We start from the raw sequence: 21,954 nt of genomic DNA on the forward strand, positions 1-21,954 counted from the left end.
ATGAAGGAAAAGAAATACCGTAAGAGTAAGAAAAGTATTTTTGCATGAAGAAGAGCTTATCATAAGAAAGTCCCAACTGGAAAAAAAAAAAGGAATTAGAAAGTTAGAAGCAGGTTGCAGAGAGTTTGTGACAGGGAAGTGGATTCTTTTAATAGGCTTGTTGTTTAAAGAAGAGTGCTCAGCAGTTAAGGAAATACATCTGACAATTAGAACAAAGAACCTTGTGGTGTTGTTTGTGATATTTTGTCTGCCAAACTGTGTTGTGAGTATGCTTAAGCTTTCAGATTTAAAAAGATGCCAACACTGAATCACCACATCTCCCCACACTTGCTATATGAACTGAGCCCAAAAGATGGAAAGTTCCAGGAAAAGTTAAAGAAGATTCCCCTGAGAAGCTCCCAAGCCTTGACTATCCTGGGAGGCTGCCACCTGGAGCTGCTTATCTGCAAGACCTTGGAGAGAAACAGAAGTTAATTCTTCAAAGGCCAACAGCCAGCTGATAGACACCCGCCCCCCTTTCACTTAACTTTACTGGTGAAGTGTATAAATTTCTTGGGTTTTTCATAATAAAGTGTCATTGGCTCAAGAAGCCTTTGTCCACCCCAGGTTCTTTTCCAAAGCGTCGTAACTAAAAACTTAAGGAATTCATAGAGGGGAAAAGAACTGCTGCAGATAAGGATCTGCAGAACGCCGCCTGCCTTTTGACCCATCTTTCTGAGGCCCCCGACCGCTAGTGGACTTGCCCCCCACAGGACTGAACCCGCCGGTAACAATAAGCCAGGGACAGTGATGACCACGGCAATGATGAGGGTGGCACCAGCCGCCCACACAGAGCCAGCCCCGCCTCGTGCCCGCTCTGTGCTAAACTCTCCACAGGATTCCTCACTTCACTTGAATCCCACGAGGTCGGCCCCATCGTCCCCAGTCGCCGGTGAGGACCCTGGGGCCCAGAAATGTGAGTTACTCCTTCAAGGCTATACAGATGGCAGGGCCCTATAGTGAAGCAACTAAGGTGACCAATCAGAGGGTATGGAATAGGGGAGGACGGAGCCTCTTTAAAACGCAGGAGGTACATAAACAAATGTATCAGAGTTAATCACCAAACAAGCGTGGGATCCAGGGAGGGGGAGGGGATGGGATGGGGGCTGGATGAGGGCTGATTGGATGATGTGTGCTTGTATATCCTCTCAAGTCTTGTACTCCAATGTGATATATGATTACAATGCACCAATAAAAAAAAAATGGCAGAACTGGGATTTGAACCCAGGCCTGAGAGACTCCCTGCTGGGGAACCTGCCCCCCCCCCACCATGCATGCTGACTCTGCTCCTGGGGACACATCCCAGGATTCTCCAAGCAGCTTAGGATCCATGACCCCAGGACAACCCATCCTCCAGCTGAGAACCACACTCATCAGGGCGCATCCTGGCACAACCCACTCTTGAGGACATGTCTTTGGCAAAGGTTCCTTCCCCTTTTTTTGTGTGTGATACTGGGGATAGAACCCAGGGGCATTCTACCTCAAGCTACAACCGCAGCCCTATTTTTATTCTTTATTTTGAAATAGGGTCTCACTGAGTTGCAAAGGGCCTCACTAAGTAGCTGAGGCTGTCCACGAACCTCCGATGCTCCTGTCTCAGCCTCGCAAATGCTGGGATTACAAGCGTGCTCAAAGGTTTCTTCTTCTTCTTGTTCTTCTTGTTCTTCTTCTTCTTCTCCTTCTCCTTCTCCTTCTTCTTTTTTTTTTTTTTTTTTTGGTACTGGGGTTCTTGGAAACCCTTCTACCTCTGGGCTACCCTCTCAGACCCATTTTTTTTTTTTGGTGGTACTGGGGTTCCTGGAAGCCCTTCTATCTCCGGGATACACTCCCACGGGCTACACTCCCAGACCTATTTTTTAACTGTTTTATGTGGAAACAGCGAGGCTGGCTCCGAACCAACGCGATCCTCCTGTCTCCGCCTCCCAAGCGCGAGGATTATAAGCGTGCGCCACCACGCCCGGCTCCCAGACCCATTTTTATATTTTTATTTGGAAAGAGGGTCTCTCAAGCCAGAGAGGCTGGCTTTGAACCAGCACAATCCTCCTGTCTCCGCCGCCCAAGCACGGGGATTACAAGCGTGCGCCACCACACCGCCTGGCGCTCAAAGGTTCCTTCTTAATCCAGACTAAAGTTCTGCCCTCTTTTGAGTCCGCCCGCAGGGCCTCTGCATGGGCCGGGCCCAGCGCCCAGCCTGCCCCGCCACCCACTCACCCTCGCAGGAGCGGCCATCCACAGACAGCCGGAAGCCCACCGAGCAGCTGCAGCGGTAGGAGCCGGGCGTGTTCTCACACTTGTGGCCGCACAAGCGCCCGGGGTAGCGCTGGCACTCGTTGATGTCTGGAAGAGAGGGGGCTGGCGTCAGGCACCCACCCTCTCACCAAGGGCCACAGTTTATCGCCTTTGCCCTGCCGACCTCAGCCTCACAGTTCAGAGGCTCGGAATGACTCAGCTCAGCCTCAGCTCAGAACGACTGTCCCAAGCACCGGCAGGGCAGTGGGCAGCCAGGCAACTCCTGCAATGCCCGCACCATGCCCTGCACTCCTTCCACAGGACACTCCTGGGCAGGTAGCCTCCTGCCAGCCCTGCACCCAGAACCCAAGAGGAGGAGTCACTGGGTCCTGGCAAGAGGGTCACGGTGGGGGCAGCAACCAGTGTCCACTGAGCACCTGGACTGGTGACAGCAGGCACTGGCCGGGCAGGGTCCGACTCCTCTCCTGGTCACCTAACTGCTCTGAGTGGTTGTACACCTCGGGACCTGCCATTTGTAGACTTGGGTGTGAGTTTTGTAAACTCCTGGCGGCCGGGGCAGGCAGAACACCCGCTCTACTGGTAGGGAGCAGGTTCCCAGGGAGCCCTCACTGACTACAGGCAGGAGGAGGGCGGAGTCTCCTGCCCAGGCCTGGAAATCCCTGCACTTCAGAAGTTTCAGATCTGAGGGTCAGCAGGACCGGGTCACCCCAGCTGCTTGGTGCCCCCTAGCCCCCAAGGCCCGAAAGACACCCACATACCCACACACGTCCTGCTGATGCCGTCGAAATAATACCCAGCTTTGCATTCGCAGCGGAAACTGCCAGGGGCGTTCACACAGCGGTGCCCCTTCCCGCAGGGCTCGGCAGGTGGAGCACACTCGTCCAGATCTTGGAAAAGAGAGAGAGAGGTCCGTGTTGAAAGGCTCACACTGCGCCCTGCCTGGCCCCAAGGAGCAAGCGAAAGGCACACTGGCTGAGTGGCACCGCCCTGGGTTGCAGGGAGCACCTGTTACGGGCCAGCCCGGGCCAGGGAGGAGGGAGGTCAGAGGCAGCCCCACCCTCGGGAGGCCTGAGCTGGCCAGCCACGATGGCCCTCAGGAAAGGGGGCTCTGAGAGTGTCCTGGGAGTCGCAGCGAGAAGGACCACTTGACTGGCAGGGGTCTGGGATGGCTGTGTGCCCTGGCCCCAAAGGCACCCTGGAGCCCCGGACAGAGGGAGAGAGCACAGCTCCACCCAGAGATCCCATGCTGTCTGAGGAGTGGCAAGACTTATTTTGTCTGGATTGCAAAGCTTGTGAGTTGGAATCAGCTCAAAAGGGCTGAATTGGAAGCATCTGTTTGAACATCTGCCTCTTGTCACTGGTGCGGAGCCGCTGAAGGGCTGCGGAGCAGGGAGACCTGAGAGCGCGGGCAGACCAAAGGAGCTTGGCTGGAGCCAGGGGAGGGCCGCTGCGCTACCGCAACACTCCACGCAGAACCATAAGGCCTGTGTGCAGGCCCGGCAGCGAGTGGGATGGATGGGGAGGAGGAATGGCTTCACTCCCTTCTAGAGAAAAATGGGGCGTGTGTGCTGGAAGCAGATGGAGAAATCAATCTCAGGCTTGCTTTCTGTTTTAATACCAACCAACACAGCGAGTTCCCTCCTCGTTGACATGATAGCCTCGGCCACAGTTGGGCGTGTTCTTCTGGCATGCGTAGGAGCCCTCCGTATTGATGCATGTCTGCCCCACGGGGCATGGGGCACTGATACTTAAACACTCATTGATATCTGCGGAGGGGAGAGATAGAGACGGCACCGTTAAATGTGGAGGGCACCCAAGGACCCAGCGAGGTCATCTCTTTCCCACCTCTTTGCAACACCATGGAGATGCTAGGATCCCTGCACCCTGGATCCCATGGCACCCTTTGCAGCTGGTCCCCAATTCCACCAGCACATATAGCATCACACACCCCCTCCCTGGTCCCTCTTCTGCCCCCAAACTTCTGACACCTCCATCTTTCATTGTACCCACACAAACTGGCCTGCCTGGCTTTCTTGTACTCCTGTCGATGTAGCTCCTTCCCTGAGCAGAGTGCCAGGGAGACAGAGGTGCCTGTCCCCTCTGTGCCAACACTCCGAACCCCGCTGCGGTGCTAGGCTTCTCTGGGGATTGGCTGGGCCCTGCCTGCCCAGGTCTAGAGCCGGGAGCCCTGCTTCCTATCCTGTGAGTGGGTCATAGGCGTGGCCCTCGGGACAAAGCCAGCCGATGGCCTGGACTTGTAAATAAAGTCTCAGTGGCACACAGCAAGCCCTGTCCTTTCATTATTGTCTATGCACACTGCCGTGCTCACACCACAAATGCAAGCGCTTAGTGGTTGCCATGGAGATCAGACAGACAGATGGTATTCTGGGCATGGTGGCGCACACTTGTCATCCCAGCATTTGGGAGGCTGAGACAGGAGGATCATGGTTCGTGAACAGCCTCAGTTACTTAGGCCCTTTGCAACTCAGTGGGACCCTGTTTCAAAATAAAGAATAAAAAATAGGCCTGGGGTGTAGCTTGGAGGTAGAATGCCCCTGGGCTCCATCCCCAGTACCACAAAAAAAAAAGAAAGAAAAGAAAAAAAGAAAGATGGCATTCAGCCCTTTACAGGCCTTCCCCCAAGCTTCAAGTGCTCCTCTCAGATCTGTTTCCCAAACTCTGTTCCATGGAACACCGGTGTCAGGATGCGTGCTCCACAGAGGGGAGTCCCCTGCTGAGAGCCCAAGAGGCTCAGGTGGGGGATGAGTGAGGGAACAAAGGAATGAACCAGAGAGTGAATAGACAAAGAAACCAGTATGAGATCCTGCAAGTTGAGTAGGGAAACACCTGGAGTCACATGGGAAAAGCCGCAGGGCCCAGCTCCCCAGGGCCTGCTTACTGCAGGACTGGGTGCTCCCTAGACCCCGAGAACATCCCTAGACCCCGTGGGCCAGTGCGGGGCTCCCTGGCATGGCCCTTCCCACTCCTCACCAAGGCCGAGGGAAGACGAGGCAGGGGAGGGACTCAAGACAAAGACCAAAGAAAATCCAGAGAGGATGTGACATCTCAAAGCCCTCAAGGATCGACCATCCTCAAAGTGCTGGGAAAGTCTACACTTCATCACCACCATCACCAGTAGTATTATATGATTTTATTACCAAACTGTTATTATATTATCTTCTTCATCATCATCATCATCTTCATCACTGTTATTATTATCTTGGTACTGAGTATTGAACCCAGGGGCATTCTACCTCCAAGCCATGCCCTCAGCCCTTTTTTATTTTTTATTTAATTTATTAATTCATTTTGCAGTACTGGGGATTGAACCCAGGGGCATTCTACCTCCAAGCCATGCCCTCAGCCCTTTTTAATTTTTTATTTAATTTATTTATTCATTTTGCTGTACTGGGGATTGAACCCAGGGGCATTCTCTCTCCAAGCTATACCCCCAGCCCTTTTTAATTTTTTAATTTATTTATTTTGTGGTACTGGGGATTGAACCCGGGGGCATTCTACCTCTGAGCTATACCCCCAGTCCAAGTTTTTATTCTTTATTTTGAAACAGGGTCTCACTAAGTTGCAAAGGGCCTCACTAAGCAGCTGAGGCTGGCTGAGAACCTGCGTGGGATTACAAGCGTGCGCCACCACGCTCGGCTTCCTTTTTTATTTTTGAAGGAGGGGCTTGCTGGGTCGCTAAGGGTCTCCTGAAATTTCTGAGGCTGGCCTTGAACCTGCAATTTTCCTTTCTCAGCCGCCCAAGTACTGGGATTACAGGCATGCACCACTGCTCCCAGCTAAATTCTACACGTAAAACTTAGGAAGGAGGCCTGCTTTCCCAGACCTAATGGTGTTCTGTGGCAGGGCAGCAGGCAGCCCTCTTCTGATGCGGGCCGTGGGGCTGGAGGCCAGCCGGACAGCTCCCGGGGCCCTGGGGATGGCTGTGCGAGCTCTAGAGGTTGGGGGAACATGGCAGAGCCCAGGAGGAATGCAGAAGAGGGGACCAGGGCTGTGGCGACGGCCTTTGCAGCCCTCTCCCGGAAGGCCTGGGACATTTCTCTATTTTGATATAAACTCTCTCCCTAGAAAGTATTATTTCTGCTGATGCAGTGATTTTTAGAGATGAATGAAAGTGCTGACATAAAATTATTTCTAAGTACGTTGTCAAGCAGGAGGAAAGAGCAAGTCCAGTCCTGTTTCCATAAAAAAACAAGAACTACCCCGGGGAGCAGAGCCCAGAGGGCGAGGCCGCCCAGCTGAGGCGGGACTGGGCGAGGCGGAAGCGGGGGTTCTCTATACTTCTTTGTAAATGAAGATGCATATGAAATTTGCATTAAAAAGAAATTTGGGGGGGGCTACTAGGCATTGAACCTGGGGACATTTTAACTCAGAGCTCTTTTTATTTTTTATTTTTGAAACAGGGTCTTGTTAAGTTGCTGAGGGCCTCACTAAGTTGCTAAGGTTGGCCTCAAACCTGTGATCTTCCAGGGTCAGCCCCCCAGTGACTGGCATGACAGGTGTGTGCCACCATACCAGTGTGGGGAGGGGGCACTAGAGACGGAACTCAGAAGCATTCTCCCTCTGAGCTACACTCCCAATCCTATTTTATTTTGAAACTGGGTCTCACTAAGTTGAGGAGGACCTCATTAAATTACTGAGGCCAATCTCAACACTACAAATCCTCCTGACTCAGCCGCCCAAGTACTGGGACGTGCCCAGAGAGAGAGAGAGAGAAACAGAGAGACAGGCAGACAGACAGACAGACAGACAGAGGCAGAGAGAGACCAACCAACCTGAGGGCATTTTACCTCTGAACTGCACCCCCAGTCTACTGTATTGCTTATTTTGAACCAGGGTCTCACAAAGTCCTGACTTTGGTTATGAGGAGCGAGAAGTCATGACTCAAAGGCAAACAGGAGCCCCTCCCCCTGCCCACGGACTGTCTAGCTTTGATTGGCTGCTGCAGACGCAGACAGATGTCTCAGAAAACCTATCTGGAGCTGCCAGGCGGGGCCATGCCGGGCTCTGCCCCACAATCCCCGCTCTCCCCAGCCCAGGGATGGGCGAGGGGCCAGTCCCTTCTTCCCACTGATCTGCTGCCCAGCCCCACACAGTACTGCCCCGTCAAGGGAAAATCGGGGCCATGTTGAGACTTGCAAGGGCTTTATTTATTTCTTTCCCCCTGGTGGAAATCGGGGCTGATTCTGCCATGAGTCAGGGTTTCTATCCCCTATAGATGTAGCCTCCTCCTCCGAGCCCCTCTACGAGGCTGCAAGTCTGAGCAGGCTCCTCTTCCTGGCCCTGGGAGGGCCGACTGCCTCCCTCCCACTCACTGTCCCTCACGCTGAGTGACGTCTGTCCCAGTGGCAGGAGGCTGTGCGGGTGGGCATGGGGTCTGATGAGCCCTGTCCTAAAGGTGGCTGTTCTACTTGTCTCTCAGTGCCCTGATTGGTAAAAACATAAGGGTGAGAGGAAAGGGCTTCCCGTCCTAGTTCAAGTAAAACATCAGTACAGATTTATCTAAGAAAAGTTAAGACAGGCGGGGAGTATTGGCACATGCCTGTAATCCTAGTGCTTGGGAGGCTAAAACAGGGAGATTGTAGGCCGGTCTCAGCAGCTTAGGGATACCCTCAGCAACTCAGTGAGACACTGTTTCAAAATAAAAAAAATAAAAAAAAGCCAGGCGTGGTGGCGCACGCTTGTAATCCCCGCGCTTGGGAGGCGGAGACAGGAGGATCGCGCAGGTTTGAAGTCAGCCTCTCTGGCTTAAGAGACCCTGTTTCCAAATAAAAATATAAAAAATAGGTCTGGGAGTGTAGCCGGAGGTAGAAGGGCTTCCAGGAACCCTAGTACCACCAAAAATAAATAAATAAAATAAAACAGGGCTGGAGGGTATGGCTCAGAGATAAAATGTCCTTGGGTAGAAGAAGGAGGAGCAGGAGGAGGAGGAGGAGGAGGAGGAGGAGGAGGAGGAATGGCAGAAGACAGACTTGCATGCCAATACCAGCCTCTGGAGAGGAGGGGGATGAGACCACCCCAAGCGGCTGCACTCTCTGACCTCAGAGGCAGGACCTGGAAGTGGCCGCCCACTGAGCAGAGAGGAGGGCAGGTGGCAGGGCCACACTCAGAAGCTGCAAACGGAGACCAAGCGGACTGGCCTGGCTGCAGGACGCTGGGGAACCAGTTGCCGCCCGCCGACCTGGGTCCTCCCCAGTCGGCACCAAGTTCACACTACTCTCCCTCTGCTATCAACACAGTATTTTCTTCTTACTGTTGTGAAATATATGTGATTTTTAAAAATTGACCCTCCTGTATGCTTGTGGTACTGAAGATGGAACCCAAGGGCACTCTACGTCTGAGCTCCACCCGCAACCCTATTTTATTTTTTATTTTGAACAGGGTCTCACTAAGTTGCAAGGGTCTTGCTAAGTTGCCAAGGCTGCCCTTGACCCTGCAATCCTCGTGTCTCAGCCTCCCAAGCACTGAGAACACAGGTGTGTGCCACCGCCGGCCTCCATCTTGACCATTCTAAGGGCACAGCTCAGTGGCAAGGGCGCCTTCACACTTAGGCAACCGTCACCACTGTCCACCTCCAGAAACCTTTCACCTGCCCAGACTAGACTCTGACCCCTAAACACTGGCTCCCCTCCCCAGCCCAGTCCCTGGTAACCACTGTCTATCCTGCTTCCTGCCTCTACACACTCGACTATGAACAGACTATGAACGCCGGGATTTCTGTAAAACAATTTAGTAGTCGACTGAGAGGCCATGGCAGGGAGCCGCCCCTTACTGGGTGCTTCCCAGGCAGTGGTCACTTACCTAGCACCTTCTCCATACTCCCCTCACCCCTAGGAGTCAGATTTTGTGACCGCCCCCATTTTATAGGGGAGAAAACTGAGTCCCAGTGGAGGGGAGTAAAGGATGTTTTTAGGCCACTTGGTTTAATGCCAGGTGTCTCCCACTCCAGAACCCAAGCCCTTTCATCTCCACTAGGGGTCAGCAAACCACAGCCCTGGAGTCCAGCCCAGCCCACTGCCAGTCTTTATAAGTAAAGTTTTATTGGAACACGGCCTTGTCCGTTTGTTTATACAGAGTCTGTGGCTTTGAGCGGTTGAGTAATTGGGACAGAGACCACATGGACCGCAATGCCTAAAATATTTGCTGTCTGCCTCTTTATAGAAAAGTTTGCCAGCCCTGGTCTACAGGAAATGCAACCCCAAAGACTGAAAGCGAGACCGCGGCTGGAGCGTCCCCCGCCTGGTGTTTCGGCGGCCCCGCGACGAATGTCTTACCGATACAGTTGCCTAGAGCGTCTTGTATAAAGCCACTCTTGCACTGAAGCTTGGGCCTGCAACGGAAGGATCCCAGAGTATTCTGACAGATAAAATCGGGGGGGCAGTTATGAATACCACTCTCACACTCGTCAATATCTGGTGCGTCATAAAAAAAGGAGATGGTTAGCAAGCATCCTGCTGGAAGCGTCTTACAACACTTTAACATCACAAGAAAGTTTTTTTTTTTTTTTATGCCCATTACTTAAGACTGTAGCCCCAAAACAGTTCAGCTAAAAAGGGCAAACGGTGCTCAAGTGCTAGACTCAAAATGTTGCCTTCCAACGCCACCCCCGCCCGACTCTTCTGAGGCATACTCTGTTATACGATAAATAACCCAGGCGTTTTCCTGGCAGACGCGTTTTGTGTTGCTCATTCAGGCAAACTGTATATTTAGACCATAAAGCAATTATCTTCATGGCAGTAAACACAGTGTCTATGGTCTTCAGAATATTCCAAATACTGACTACGGTCACATCAGGATAGGACGTGCTGGGCTGCCCTGCCTGGAAGTTCATGCTGTCAAAGGTTTGAGTGTGTACACTCACTGCCTTGGCCCCGGGCTCTGGGTCCAATGGCCAGCATGAGGCCGGAGCAGCTGGACTTGCTCAGCAGCCCTTGGGTGTCAGCAGGGTGTGGCTTCCTTTGGTCTCACCCTCATAATTCAAAGATCAACATTTTTATGCAAGTGGTTTTATCTTGAAAGGCTTGAAGCCCTGTGTAGTAAACTATGTTCTAAAAGATCCTCCTCAGGCCCCGATCTGCCAAGTAACATCACGGCTTAGCGGGAAGGCCAGAAGCCAGAAATGTCATGCTTGGAGGCAGCGGAGGGGACACGCTTTGAACTTCAAGGAAGCCCGGAGTCAGATGGAGGGCGGCTGTTGTGCAGAAATAGTTGTGTTATGGGTGGAGCGGTTCTAGTAGAAAACACCTGAAACTCACCCTGGTCTTGGTTTTAAATGACCAGGCATTGAGCCTTTAAATGCAAACGTGCTGTCATCATTAACTGGGCACCAGGGGAAACTGACTCTCTGCTGACCACAGACCCAGCGCCTCCTGGGTACCCCCAACCGCACCGCCTCCCTCTGACCACAGGGCAGTAGCCCCAGTGGCCACAGGAGGGCAGCAGCACAGAGCCCGGACACGGCGCAGCTGCCCGGGAGAGGCTCGGAGAGCGGCAGTAAGTACCTTTGCAGTTATTGTCCTCCGTGAGCTCATAGCCCGTCCCACAGCTGCTGTCTCGCTGGCAGCGGAAGGAGCCCACGGTATTGATGCAGGACTCCCCCAGCCGGCAGCTGTGGCTGCCCGTGATGCACTCGTTGACGTCTAGGAGAAGAAGGTGCCGGGAACCAGGAAGAACATGAGGTCCCTGTGCTTCCTCCGCAGGAGAGTTCCAGGAGCCACCGGGGAACTGGTTCTCCCAGCTCTCAAGTCACCCACCCAAACGCAGCTGAGTCCCAGAGGGAGAACTGAGGGAAACCTGGGGATCCTCTCCCTTGCCCACCACTGGGGCTACTGCTCTTTGAGTAAGTGCCGGGACCAGATTGGAGTCACATGACCCTCAAGCATCCCATAAAGGCTGGGCACGGTGGCCCATGCTTGTAAATCCTAGTGCTTGGGAGGCTGAGACAGGAAGTTCGCATGTTCGAGGACAGTCTCCGAAAGTAGTGAGACTCTCATCAACCTAGCGAGACCCTGTTTCAAAATAAAAATTAAAAAGTAGGGCCGAGGGCCGGGCGTGGTGGCGCACGCTTGTCATCCCCGCGCTTGGGAGGCAGAGACAGGAGGATCGCGCAGGTCCAAAGCCAGCCGTGCGCGCTGGCTTAGGAGACCCTGTTTCCAAATAAAAATGTAAAAATAGGTCTGGGAGTGTAGCCCGGAGGTAGAAGGGCTTCCAGGAACCCCAGTACCACCAAAAAAAAAAAAAAAAAAGTAGGGCCGAGGGTATAGATCAGAGGTAGAATGCCCCTGAATTCAATCCCCAGTACAAAAAAAAAAAAAAAAAAGAATCCCATTAAGGGGCAGCGTCTCCTTGGGGGGGGGGGTGGTTGCAGGTAGCAGCATCTCGACTGGAGAAGAGGGCTGAGGGTTGTGCCCAAGGCCACTCGGCAGACCCAGGATCCGGAGTCCCTAACCCCAAGCCAGCCTGGCTGACCTCCCCTCACAGAAGGGCCTGGGGGTGCCAGGCCACCCCGCCTCACCTTCGCAGGACACGCCGTCGGGCAGCAGCTGGTAGCCCACGAAGCAGGAGCAGACCACCTCCTTGCCCGTGTCTCGGCACTGCTGTTTGCAGGGCCCGCCACCTGGAAGTGGACGAGTGTGAGCCAGGGCACAGTCAGAGCACGTGCCTTTCTAGTTAACACCGGCCTGGGAAGGCTCGCTCCCGGCCAGAGCCAGTGGCAACCCAGGGCATACTCAGGCCCTGGCTCTGGGTACCCCGGGAGTCCACAGATCAGCAGGTTGACCTCTGAGCCTCCCACAGGGCTGGAAAGGCAAGGCAGGGACCCCGAGGATGCAGGCTCCACGCGGGAGGCACCCCAGTCTCCAGCCGACCCTGCCACCCAATTCCCGCCATCTCTGCCTGCGGAGGCTGCAGCCTCCCCTGCCTGGTCCCCCGACAGCACCCGTGCCACCCAATACAGGGTCACCAGAGTAGGACCCTGGTTAAGACCCCCTGGGGATCTGGGGGCTCCGCCTGCTTCTCCTGCCTCCTCCTCAGCCCCCCCCCCCCGCCCTGCCCTCACCCACGGCCCACCAGCACCAGCTGCTTCACACACTTAACTGTCATGGCTAAGCCAACCTTATCTGTTAAAGATCAGCCATCCCCTTTCCAGGAAGACCCTCCCACAGCCCCCAGTGAACAAGCCAAGCTTTCTGGGGTTCCCCGCCCCCTTCTCCCCTCTGGGCCTTTCTACCCCAGTCCTTTCACTGACCACACCATGCTGTGAAACAGCCTGCTCCCTAATTAACACCCCAACCACAGCGCAAGCTGCTGGGTGAACTCAGAGCAGAGCTGCCAGGCTAGACGAATTGCCATGAAAGGGAAATAGTTTTATGATGGGAAAACAAATCTGCATGGTCCCCGTGCACTTTAAATTCACAAACACGTCCTTGTGAATCCAATGCATATGCTAATGGTGGGATGGTCCGGGGTGGAGGTCACAGACGCAGAGCCCCTGGGCTCAGCAATGCCTGGGTGGAAGCTGCAGAAGAAGAGGTCGGGTAAAGCCCTTGGTTCCACACCCATGGGAGATTCCAGGGTCTCACCGCGGCAGCGATCATTCAGGTAGGGGTCTTCTTGCTCCTCTTCCGCCTCAGAAATCTTAGCTAAGAGGGAAAGAGAGACCAAGACAAGATCAGCCAATTGTAGCCGGGTGTGGCGGCGCACACCTGTAACCTCAGTACTTGGGAGGCTGAGACCGGAGGATTGTACATTTGAGACCAACTCAGCAACTTAGCAAGACCCTGTTTCAAAAATTTAGAAGAGGGATGTACCTTGGAGGTAAAATGTCCCTGGCGTCAATCCCCAGTATTGCACCCCCCAAAAATATCATCCAAACCTGGTATCTGTTTTATCTTATTATATACTATTCTCTTCTGGTCAGTATCAGGCAGGAATGCCCATTTGAAAAGCTGGAGAACAGCCATCGACTCACTTCACCCTTGTTAAAATAGGATTCTACTGGCTGGCCGTGGTGGCGCAGGCCTGTCATCCCGCCATTCCATTCGGGAAGATCTCTGTTTGCGGGCAGCCCCAGCTACTTAGCGAGGCCCTTTCCAACTCAGTGAGACCCTGTTTCAAAAAAAAAAAGACTAAGCCGGGCGTGGTGGCGCACGCTTGTAATCCCCGCTCTTGGGAGGCGGAGACAGGAGGTTCGCAGGTTCGAAGCCAGCCTATAATAGAAATCAAGTCTAATGAAATCAAAGAACAACAATCGCTGGCGAGGATGTGGGGAAAGAGGAACTCTTTTACACTGCTGGTGGGAGTGCAAACTAGTTCAGCCACTATGGAGATCTGTGTGGAGATTCCTTAGAAAACTGGGAATGCATCCACCAGTTGATCCGCTATACCCCTCCTGGGTATCTTTCCAAAGGGGTTGAAATCAGAGAACTACGTTAACATATGCAAACCCATGTTCATAATAGCACAATTCACAATAGCCAAAATATGGGACCAAGCTAGGTCTCCATCAACAGATGAATGGATTGCAAAATTATGGAAAATAAACACAATGGAATTCTACTCAGCAATAAAGAAGAATAAAATAATAGCATTTGCAAAAAGATGGAAGGAACTAGAGAACATTATGTTAAGTGAGATTAGTCAAGCACAGAAAGAGAAGGGACATACGTTATCTCTAATATGCCCAAGCTAGGGAGCAGTGGTAATACCAGAGGGACTCCAGATGATGGAGGGGAAATCTCAGCAAAGCCTGAACGGAAGGATAGGAGAGGAAGAAAGCTGAGTTGTTCAATGGAGGAGCTACATACGAATATGTGTAATGGCATAAATACAACATGGTTATCCTGGACACTCTCTATTGGAGGGGAGGGAAAGGGAGGGGGAAGGGCATGGAGCACAATGTAAATGTACACCACTCTCAATACGTTCCACTTATAAAAAATAAAAATTAAATTTAAAAATAAAAATAAAAAAATAAAAAATAAAAAAATAAATCAAGTCTATTATAATAGAAAGGGCCTGTCATCCTTAACTTCAGGCTTGTTGCTGTGACATGATCCAAATTACTTAAATGCTTTGGCAAAGGCCGGCACCCTCCAGCCCACAGCAACGTGCTCAGCAAAGGGGGCTGTTAGAGGCCACTATGCCCCTCAGGGCCTCTTCTAGTGCTCACATCATTTCCTTACTTACTCTCAGCTTCTGTATTCTTTCACCCAGGCCCCAGGCCTGCACACCCTCTGTGTGGCCTCTGGGAAGCGGGCAGTAGTCAACCATAAATGTTATCAGGCTGGATGAGAGGGCGGGAGGAGACCTCCTGGAGGACAGGGCCCTGGGGCAACCATGGAGCAGATAAAAGACAGAAAAACAGCAGAGTGCAAAAGAACCCAGAGAAGGTTAAGGCAAGGAGCTGAGTCGCTAAGATCCTCAGGAGAGACTCAGGTGCACCGGCATGGAAGGTTTGGGCTCGTTTGCTGTGCAAGTGTGATCTCTGATTTCAAGGGCCCAGGAGGCCCAGGAACGCGGCACTGTCTCCTGTTATCACTGCGATCTCTAAGCTCAACCCCCGTGGCCCTGGACTTCAAAAATCTGATCACGACTTGCAGAGGCTGGCCTCCACACTGCAATCCTCGACTTGCCTTAGCCAGACCCCGGGCTGCGGGTGTAGCTCAAAGGTAAAATGTCTCTGGGTTCAATCCTCAGTACTATAAAAATAAGATCAGATAGGGATGGAGTTGTAGCTTGGAGGTGAATACTCTTGGGTTCAATCCCCAGCACCACCAAAAAAAAAAAAAAAAAAAAAAAAGCTCAGGTGCAAAAGCCAGGCCCCTCTGGCCCAGGGCCTCAAAGCCACAGGGATAGTGGCCTGCTGCCCTTTAACGTCACCCTGAACCTTCTTAGGTCACTTTGGTTTTGTTTGTTTGGGGCACTGGGGAATGAACCCAAGGGCTATCTACCTCTGAGCTATAACCCTAGCCTTTAAAAAAAAATTTTATAGTTATTTATCTATTTGCGATACTGGGGATGAATCCCAGGCGCATTCTATCTCTGAGCTACACCCTCGGTCCTATTTTTTAGTCTTTTTTTATTTTTGAAACAGGGTCATACTGAGTTGCAAAGGGCCTTGCTAAGTAGCTGAGGCTATTCTCCACCTCCTGAATGCTGGGACTATAAGCACGCGCCACCACGCCAGGCAAAAATTTGTTTATTTTAAAAGTATCTCACTAAGTTGCTGAGGCTCTCACTAAACTGCTGAGGCTGGCCTCGAATCTGCAATCCTCCTGTTTCACCCTTCCAAATACTAAGATTCTAAGTGTGCACCACTGCACCCAACTTCTCTAATATTTTCAATTGGTGGTTGGTTGACATCCATGCATAAGGTGGCCAACTGTGTGTGTGCATGGAACATAAACGCACGCGCACACACACACACACACACACACACACACACACGCACACACACCCTAGAGAGCCTCACCTAATACACTGCCCAAGAGTGAGGAGAGGGAGTCACCTGTGTCTAGGAGGTCCCCGATGTCCCCCGGGGTGAAGTCCGCGGTCTCCTGGCCCTTGACGCAGCATGCACGGAACACCAGCCCGCACTGGTAGCCGACCATGAGGCTGGGCTCACAGCTCTGTCCCTGGGCCTGGGCCGCCCTGCCCAGCACGCAGCAATGGCAGCATCTCTGCAGAGAACGGGAACTCGGATAAGGGACCAGGCCAGCGGGACCCCACAGGGATCCCTCCCGGAGTCCTCTGTCCACACCCCTGGGCATCACAAACGCTCATCCAGCTTAGGCAAGGGAGACCGTCTACACTGCAGCAGAGCAGGCAGAGCACGCAGCAGGGGCCGCTCTGCACTTCAGTCTCTTCCTCTGGAGGAAGGAGGCCTTAGTGAGGCCCATTCTGGGCCCTGATTCCAGCTAGCTGGGAACACAGACAAGCTTGAGGCCCCCGAGCAACGTGAACAGAGAAGGATCAAGGCCCCGAAGGCCCTGCTCTGACCTCTGCCTTCTGCCTGCGAATGGTCCTCAGGCCGGCCCTGTGTCCCCAGCGTGGGGCTGGGCCTCCCCCCCTCAGCCTCCTACCACGTTCAAGTTGAGAGGAGCCCCGATCGCCCTCCTGCCCTCCCTTCCAGGCCAGGCACCCACTGCTGCTAGCCCTGCAGCGGAGCGAGGGGACCGAGGTGCCGGCTCACCTTCACGAACAAGGCCGGCAGGCTGGCGTTGTCTCCGGGGGGCAGGGCGCAGGTGTCCTGCTCGCTGGCCAGGTTGATGCCGACGGCGCAGTGCAGCTCTTCCAGCTGGCCGTGGCAGCACTGCTCCTGGACCATCCTGCGGGCAGAGGGCTGGGCTGGGCCGGGCTCATGGTGGGCCGGCTGTGGGTAACCCCGGGATGGGGCCTGTCCTCTCAGACTTCCCCTCCGCCAGCTCCCCCCCCCAACACACACACACACACACACACACACACACACACACACACACACACACACACGGCCTAGCTTGCAGAAGGCGCTTAATAATGAATGCTTCTTTAGAAAGACAATGCATCTTCCTAAAAACAACTGGGACCCCGTTGTGGTGCCCAGGGGAGTCAGCCCTGAGTCCTGAGCCTCTCCCAGACCCCACCTGTGCCAAAGGCAAAGCCGGGCATCAGTGTCAGCCCCACCCTGCCCTTGTGCCAGGTTGAATCCTCAGGGCTCACCCCATCCTCCAGGCTCAGAAAACCATTTATTTATTTATTTATTTTGTGGCACTGGGGAAGGAACCCAGGGGCATTCTACCTCTGAGTGACACCCCCAGGCCTATTTTTCATTCTTTATTTTGAAACAGGGGCAAAGGGCCTCACTAGTAGCTGAGGCTGTCCATGAACCGCGATCCTCCTGTCTCAGCCTCCTGAGGGCTGGGATGACAAGCGGGCCCACTGCGCCCGCTAGGAAACCCCTTCAGAGAGCTTCATTTATTGTTTTTGCTTTTGTGGTCCTGGGGCATGAACTGCTAGGAATTCTACCACTGAGCTACACTCCCAGCCCACTGGTATTTTTTTTTTTTTTTTGACATAGGGTCTCACTAAATTACTGCATGCTGGCCTTGAACTTGTGATCCTCCTGTCTCAGCCTCCCAAGTCCTCCGATTACAGGTGTGCGCCCCCCACAGCTTCAGCGGGCTCTGTGATGCTGCTGGCTCAAGGCCCCAGAGGGGACAGTGTCGACCAAGGAACCCAGCCACAGCCCCCGGGGTCTCCCAGCTCCACCACCATCACCGGGAAAAGTCCTTGGAAGCCGAGAGTCAGGTAGGAAAGAGGGTGTGCTCTCCCAGAGAAAGTTCCTCAGACACAACCACAGGGCTATGACGGTGGGGGAGGGGCAGAGGGCGGGCCCACTACAGGTACATGTAGGGCAGGGGGCAGGACTCACCCAGCTCCCCTGCTGCCAGCCAGGCCTCTGCCGGTGGACAGCAGCCGAGCCCGACCTTCCTCAGCCTGCCCTGATAGACTGGAAATCTGCGTCCAGCTTTCAATGTGTCTCCCAAACTACCCCTGCATGCCATGATTTGTCTGTATTGTCTGTACCATGCTATTTACACATGGGTTTGCAAATACCAGGCATTTTTCTACATTGTAAGAGAAAGATTCATGTATCCTTACCAGATATGCATGTGTCCATCCATTCATTCAAAAAATATTTGCTAAATGGAAAGGAGAAAGTATTGGCCAAGTAGAGAGAAACAGAGCTTGTGTGCTTTTATGGTAGGAATATTACATGGCACAGCTATTTGGAAAATAGCAAAGTCCTCAAAAAATTAAAAATAGAATGACTATAGGATCCAGAAGTCCCACCTCTGGGTATACACCCAAGAGAATTCAGAGCAGGATCTGAGCGAGACGATCCAGGGTCTGGATCCACCACCATCCATGGAGACACTATTCACAGCGTCAGAGGTGGAATCATTGCAAACACCACTGAAGGATGACAGATAAACAGAGTGTGGTCCAGACACAGGAACGTGTTAGTGGGGATGGAGCCCAGGGTGCTCTCCCACGGACCTACATCCCCAGCATTTTTTATTTTGAGACAAGGTGTCACCAAGTTGCTAAGGTTGGTTTCAAACCTGCCAATACCAGGATTACAAGCGTGTGCCACCGCACCGGACTAAGCCTTTGATTTCAGTAAGCATGACTTGGGGTGGCTCCCTGTTAATGGGCTGGACCTTGGCTTCCCAGATCTCACCTGCTCAAGTCCTAATCTCCAGTACCTCAGACTGTGACTGTATTTAGAGACACAAAGTATTTAAGTAAATGTTTAAAGAGGCATTAAGTATGTTATGAGGTCACTAAGGAAGATAAGACCCCTAGGCTGGGCCCTTATCTAACAGGACTGGCGTCCTTAAAAGAAGAGGTCAGGACACAGACAGAGGGGAGACCATGCCAGGACTCGGGGAGGAAATGCGTCCGCCAGCCACGTGGAGAGGCCTCTGGAGGAGCCAGCCCCACAGACAGCTGCATCTCAGCCTTCATAACTGTGAGGAAGTAATGTCTGCTATGGGGGTACCCACAGTGCAGTGCTCCGTTACGGTGCTCACACCACCCCACACACTGCAGGGCTCAGTGTACCTGTGGTCATTTTCCCAACCCTGAAATTCAAAGAAATATCACAGTCCCTATTTGACACTGGGGAAACCATGGATTGGAGTTGGAACCCTGCCCTGTCTTTCCCAGGGCCAGGCTGCTGGTCAGTGCAGCCTGTAAGCAGTCCGCCTGGCACTGGACGCCCAGCTCAGCCACACAGCTGCCAGCAGACACTTGGAAGTTCACAGCCCTGAGCCGCAATCCAGCTTCCCCTGGACAGGTGCTCGGTGACCCTGACTGTGTGGCCTCGTCAATCCAGACAACCCGAGCTTCCTGTTTGCTCTTCCTTTATTTGGTCCATATTGCTTTGACTTTTCAAGAGTTTCCTCAATCAGGATTTCCGTCATCCATCACCACTGGCAGGCAGCAGCTGCAGCTCAACACCTCCCAGATGCAAACCTCCCCCTGGAGTGGAAGAGCCCTGCGCAGGCTTCAGCAGGCAGCTCTCTACCGCACCAAGCCAGAGCACAGCAGCCCAGATTAGGGGCAGAGAAGACAGGCAGAGGCTGGGACACCTTCACATCCCGCCTCCCTGACCTCCCCAGGCCAGCAGGGGTGGGCTCACATCCTCAGCTGTGCACCCCCAGGATAGCCCAGCTTCCTCTTCTATAAAATGAGATTAATCAAGCCAGTATGGTGGCACACGCTTGTAATCCCAGCATTCAGGAAGCTGAGATAGAAGGATCACGATTCGGGGACTTAGTGAGACCCTTTGTAACTCAGTGAGATCCTGTTTCAAAATGAAGAATAAAAAATAGAGCTGGGGTGTAGCTCAAAGGTAGAATGCCCCTGAATTTCATCCCCAGCACTGAAGAAAAAAAATGGGATTAATCCCTGATTAAATAAGATGTGTCAGAAACACGGCACCCAGTAAGTGCTCCACACCTGCTTGGTATTATTCTTACGACTATGACCACACTTTACCTACTTTCACCATATATTCTTTTATTTTGGTGGTACTAGGGTTCCTTGAAGCCCTTCTACCTCCGGGCTACACTTCCAGACCTATTTTTATTTGGAAACAGGGTCTCTTAAGCCAGCGTAGCTGGCTTCGAACCTGCACGATCCTCCTGTCTCCGCCTCCCAAGCGCAGGGATTACAAGCGTGCGCCACCACGCCCGGCCTTTTCACCATATACTTTAAGTGTATATTGTCCCCAAATGTTGGGTCAAATTAGGGAAAGATACAAATAGCCAATCCAGATGCCGACTAATACACATGGTGAACAAAGGTCAGGGACCTCTCAATTCTGGGCCAGGCTCCTGGGCATGTTCAGGTCTGCAGACGGTCCACCTGTCCCCTCGGCAAAGTCGCGCCATCCCATCCGGCCCCCAGAGCAAACCCCTTTCCTTAAGAGGAAGCCGATACACCCACAGCTGCCCAGCTGTGGCAGATCAGGCTGCAAGGGCACAGAAGCCCTGGCATGCACAGCGTGGCCCAGGACGGTGAGTGGAGTCCTGGGCGAGGACCCCAGGAGCAGAGGAAGAAGAGGTGGGTCCGGTGGTGCCCAAGGGCGTGTCCAGCCTCCCCCGGGGCCAGCGGCAAGTGTACCTGCACTCCTTGGACTCCGAGTTGTACTGCTGCAGGCAGTCCTTGTGCTGAGTGGCCATTCGTTGTCCTTCTGCACAGCAAGTCTCCATGAAGGTGTCTGCAAGCACTGTGCAGGAAGAGAGCCGCTGACGGCTGGCCCTGCCTGGGGCCCAGGCTCCCAGCCAATCACCAGGCCCAAGGGGGTCCAGCTAGAACGGGAGGCCGGTCTGGAAGGGCTGTGGGCACATTCCGCACCCCACTCCTTCCCAGAAGGGCCCAAGCCCAACCCTGATAGGGTGCAGTGCCGCACCCCAGATCTGAGCAACACAGGCTGCCTCCCTGCTCCCCCTGCATGTGGGAGACGAGGCAGGGGTCCCTGCCTTCCTGGGCCAGTGGGCAACAAAGGTGGGTTCTGCTGACAGCTGTTGCCAGGTGCCATCAGCCCAGCCCTCCGGAAGTGTTTGGTGCACAACCAGCCAGACCCCCTCCGGAGGAGGGAGTGGAAACGGGGGTCTCAAAAGGCAGCAAGCCAAGCAGGTCGGGAGGGGAGACCCACATCTCTAGGCCAGCCTCTACATCTGGATTCTTTCCTCAAATCTCCATAGCAACTTGTAGGCGGGGCATCGAGCCGCATACGGAGGAGGAAACTGAGGCTGGGATGGCTTCTGATTGGTCGGCCATAGACCCTCTTCTCTACAATAGAAGAGCCTACAGCGGTTGGTGTGGACAGAGTAGACCAGGCAGAGAGCAGCAGCTCAGAAGAAACAGCCAAGCCACCGCCCATGCCCAATGCGCCAGACTGAGCTGGGAGCCCAGGCTCACGCAAGCCCAGGCCACAGCCTGGTGGCACAGGAACCCGGGCCTCTCCGCTCTCGGGAAGGAGACCCCACCATGCCCCAGGGAGGCGCAGCTAGTCCCCGGGTACCCACATTCTTTGCTCTCAGCATATGGAAGTTGCAGGCTGAAGGCGGCAGCTGCCAGGCAGGTCACCTCCTGGCAGAATGCTGCTGAAGGGCTTTACCACACTTCCTTGCTAATGGCTTTCTAGCATCCCGAGGGTGAATGCCAGCAGGCCTGGTGGGGTTTCTCAGCACCGACAAGTGGGTACCCTCCCTTAGCTGGTCACACTCGAGGCTGGCCCTTGTGTGGCCCCAGAGGAAGGTGTGCTGCTGAGTGAGACTGAGACTTCCTAAACCACTGGCCCTGGCTCTCTGCCCCCAAATACCACAGGCGCTGGGCACTGTGTCCCCTCTCAGAGGGAGGAGGGGAACCTGGGGACGGGAATATGCCAGCACACACCTGAGCGCTGCACATGGCCAGGGCGGGGGGGGGGCATTGCCCTGAGCCACATCCCCCAGGGTCTATTTCAGGGCTTTCCCTTTTCCTCAGTGCTCCTGGGGAACTCAGAGCTGCTTTCTGCAGGGAAATATATACCATCCATTCTTATTATCACCAGGATCTACGGTGTTTGGAGAGATAATTCCTGGGGTGGGTCAA

General features: G+C 53.6%; 1 protein-coding gene across 1 annotated transcript in view; it reads right to left on the reverse strand.

The window, feature by feature from the left end:
- Positions 1 to 20,567, reverse strand: part of FBLN1 (fibulin 1) — a gene marked incomplete at both ends in the record, with an annotated part of 57,574 nt that extends 37,007 nt beyond the window's left edge. The window contains 10 exons of the mRNA XM_080706514.1: positions 2,251 to 2,376; positions 3,048 to 3,176; positions 3,912 to 4,055; positions 9,582 to 9,719; positions 10,809 to 10,946; positions 11,822 to 11,923; positions 12,888 to 12,947; positions 15,815 to 15,986; positions 16,499 to 16,634; positions 20,479 to 20,567. Of these exons, the coding sequence (XP_080562640.1) occupies positions 2,251 to 2,376; positions 3,048 to 3,176; positions 3,912 to 4,055; positions 9,582 to 9,719; positions 10,809 to 10,946; positions 11,822 to 11,923; positions 12,888 to 12,947; positions 15,815 to 15,986; positions 16,499 to 16,634; positions 20,479 to 20,567 (1,234 nt within the window). The remainder of the gene's footprint in view (positions 1 to 2,250; positions 2,377 to 3,047; positions 3,177 to 3,911; positions 4,056 to 9,581; positions 9,720 to 10,808; positions 10,947 to 11,821; positions 11,924 to 12,887; positions 12,948 to 15,814; positions 15,987 to 16,498; positions 16,635 to 20,478) is intronic.
- Positions 20,568 to 21,954: the final 1,387 nt, after the last annotated feature.

The sequence above is a fragment of the Muscardinus avellanarius genome (genome assembly GCF_963383645.1).
Source record: "Muscardinus avellanarius genome assembly, chromosome: 11".
Classification (NCBI taxonomy): Eukaryota; Metazoa; Chordata; class Mammalia; order Rodentia; family Gliridae; genus Muscardinus; species Muscardinus avellanarius.